The 3,166-nt window shown below is 29.6% G+C and overlaps 1 protein-coding gene across 1 annotated transcript; it reads left to right on the forward strand.

Annotated features, from left to right (window-relative positions):
- Positions 1-431: 431 nt before the first annotated feature.
- Positions 432-1,129, forward strand: LOC111366432. Its single transcript, XM_022987193.1, has one exon. The coding sequence runs from the start codon at positions 495-497 to the stop codon at positions 972-974; it is 480 nt and encodes a 159-aa protein (XP_022842961.1). The 5' UTR covers positions 432-494; the 3' UTR covers positions 975-1,129.
- The last annotated feature ends 2,037 nt before the right edge of the window (positions 1,130-3,166 follow it).

Below are 3,166 nucleotides of genomic sequence, written 5' to 3' on the forward strand. Positions count from 1 at the left end.
AGGAACAACAGTTTTAAAATGATAGTTACGTGCATATGCCAACTAAAATAAGTTTTAATAGACTTTATTATAAAGACATGTTATTCTTTCCTAAAAACTAAAATTCATATGCTAATAAAAATACGATAAATACAAAATTTGTGCAACGCACGTGACATTGACTAGTAAAAGTAATTATGTCAAACGAACCCTCTATCAAAAAAGTACGTACCTATTTATTGACAAATCCATTTGTAATAAGAACATTAATATTTAAACTACAATTATGACCGGATCATCAAATATCACCATATTCTTTATATTCTGGAAGATTTGAAGATGAACTTTTGTGGAATATTCAAACTTGGGTATAGCAGACATTTATTGACAAGAAAGTTTACATAAAAGACTTTAATATCAGGATTAATTCATTTCCAACAACTTTACTTCATTAACACATCCATTAAGATCGTGACAAATTCTCCCTAATATTTTCTTGATTGAAAAAAGAAAAAATGGCTTGTTCACCTCAAGTATCAAAGGGAAGTTGGTTCAGGTTTCGCTATGACGAATACGTGGACACGCCAAATGACACTCGAAACGTTCTCCTGGTAGTTGCTACAGTGATCACCGCCGTAACGTTCCAGTCCGGAGTGAATCCGCCCGGCGGAGTTTGGCAGGACGATACGAATGGACATAAAGCAGGAACGGCAATATACGCGAGCCAAAATGGAGCATTTCATGTCTTTTTAACTTCGAATACTTTGGCCCTTTCTTCATCAATTCTTGTACTCATGTCTCTGACATACAAATTCCCTTTTTATCTTGAATTGTGGGCTGCAATTCTGGGAATGTTTGCGACCTATGCATCTGCAGTTTTTGCCATTTCACCTGATGAATCAGTGAGATTTGGTGCTCTTTTTGGCGCTGCTGCTGTGCCTTTCGTGTTTAGGTTTCTGATTCAGATTTATAAAAGGTTCAAAAGTAAGACATAATGATTTAGAAAAGAGTGTGGGGGCATTTTTTTATATTTATTAAAAATTTTTGAGATTATTTGTAATAGAATTTGATTGTGTAATTAGTGTAGAATTAAGTTATTTGTAGGCTTTTGTAACTCAATAAATTGAGTGCTAGGATTTTTGTTTGTTTGTAGTTGACAAAAGGAAAAGTTATATATAGAATTTTCGTTGGTTTTTCAATATTGTATGTGGCTAATTTTTAATTTACAGTTTCTAGCACGATATCAAAGCCAAAATAACGTCGTCATTTGAATTTATTTCGAATTCTTCCATTAATTAGTAAATTTTATTTTCATGTTATATTTTATAATAATTTTTTGCTACTTTTTTGGATTGTGTAACCAAAATTGACTTTGCGTGGAGAACTTTTTTTACTTTTCGTGTCTCGAATGTATTCCTGCGGCAACAATATCGTGAGCATGATTCAAAGAGTACTCAGAACTCATATCCTGCATACTTTTAATTTATCAAAATAACGAACTATTATGAAAAATCATTTGTTACATTCAACTGGTTCTATATCATTACCTGAAGCAAATGACACTACATGCCTGAAACAAATATAATATCAAGACGCGGACGTGGACGTGAAATAAACCATTGACAAAATAATGAACAAAACTATCATCAACAAGGCAATAATTACAAAATGTATAGAGTAAACGAAATTAGCATATCCAAAAAGGAGTACAAAAAGTTGTTTTAGATGTAAAATGAAATGACATTGGGCACGTACTTGTTATACGGCAAAACATATTATGGATTTCTATCAAAAATCAATCAAAGGAAATGGAAAAGTGGAAACAAATTTTTCTAATTACGATAGTTCAATTGACGTGACTCATTTCTTTGATTTTTTTTGTTGATTCAAATGACAATATTAACCATTTAATTGAGGTGGTGTGATGGAATATATAGATTAGTTTACCTTCTTCTTCTTTTTTTTTTTTTTAGTATTTCTCTTTGTTTTAGAAATTCAGTTTGAAATATGTTTTCACTTTTTGTAAAAATAAATAATAATAATAAATTGAGACTTTATTATGCATCGTTAATTTTATAATATAGAATTATGTTTACTTCTTTTAAATATAAATTCGAGTTTTTTTTAAATATACCTATTTTGTTATATTTATGACGGATTTTTTAAGTACCTGCTTGATTGATAGTGCAACTATGCATAATATTCTTCAAGGTAAAAAAAAAAAAATTCAACTCAAAATTAGCATAAAATAATTTTAGTCCTTGTTTGAAGGAAATTAAAATCAGATTTTTAGTAAATTTTGATAGAAGTTGATAAAATGTGCGGTTGAAAAGTTGTGAGACACATAAAATATGTGGTTAAAATTAATTGTTGACTTTGATTTAAATTAAAATCTAAATTTTAATTGGTACTAAACAAGGGCTTAATACAACATCAGGTGCATTGAATATTATTAAAGGCTCGAGAAGAGTTTGTACTATTTTACCAAATAATACAAAATTGTATATTGATGGTTCACTTTGTTCTAGCAAAATTAAAAGAAATTTGATTGATTTTAAAGATATCCGCTACAATGCATATCAAATCGAGACAGTATAAGAAAATAATATTGAATAATATCATTGCATAACTTCTTTTGTATTTGGCTAAAAGCAAACAAAAGAAAAATTTCATGCACACTCATTTGACATGTATTATACATTTATAAAGATGATCGAATCAAATATTGTCAAGAACCAGAAATTCATTGACATAAAAAGTTTTAAATTTTGGCATTGATTGACTTGGACGTCATCAACTCACATGGACGTCCACTAAAGAAAGATTCTTTAACCTAATAATTATCTTTGTAACTTGTTCGCATAGCAAGTTAGTCATTGGACATTTGACTACAAAAATTCTTTTGCTAGACTATTTGCTCAAATCATAAAATATTACGAGCTTAATTTTTTGATTACTCAATCAAGAAAATTCGTCTTGATAATGTTGGTGAATTCGGATCACAAGCATCCGATGATTATTTTATGTCAATTGGAGTTATTATTGAACATTCAGTTGTGCTTGTCCAAACATAAAATGGTTCGGCAGAGTCATTCAGTAAATGTCTACAACTTATTACTAAACTATTACTTATGAAAACAAAATTCATGGCTTTTATTTCGGGTCATGCCATATCACGTGTTGCATC

Source organism: Olea europaea, chromosome 18, assembly GCF_002742605.1.
Source record: "Olea europaea var. sylvestris chromosome 18, O_europaea_v1, whole genome shotgun sequence".
Taxonomy (NCBI): Eukaryota; Viridiplantae; Streptophyta; class Magnoliopsida; order Lamiales; family Oleaceae; genus Olea; species Olea europaea.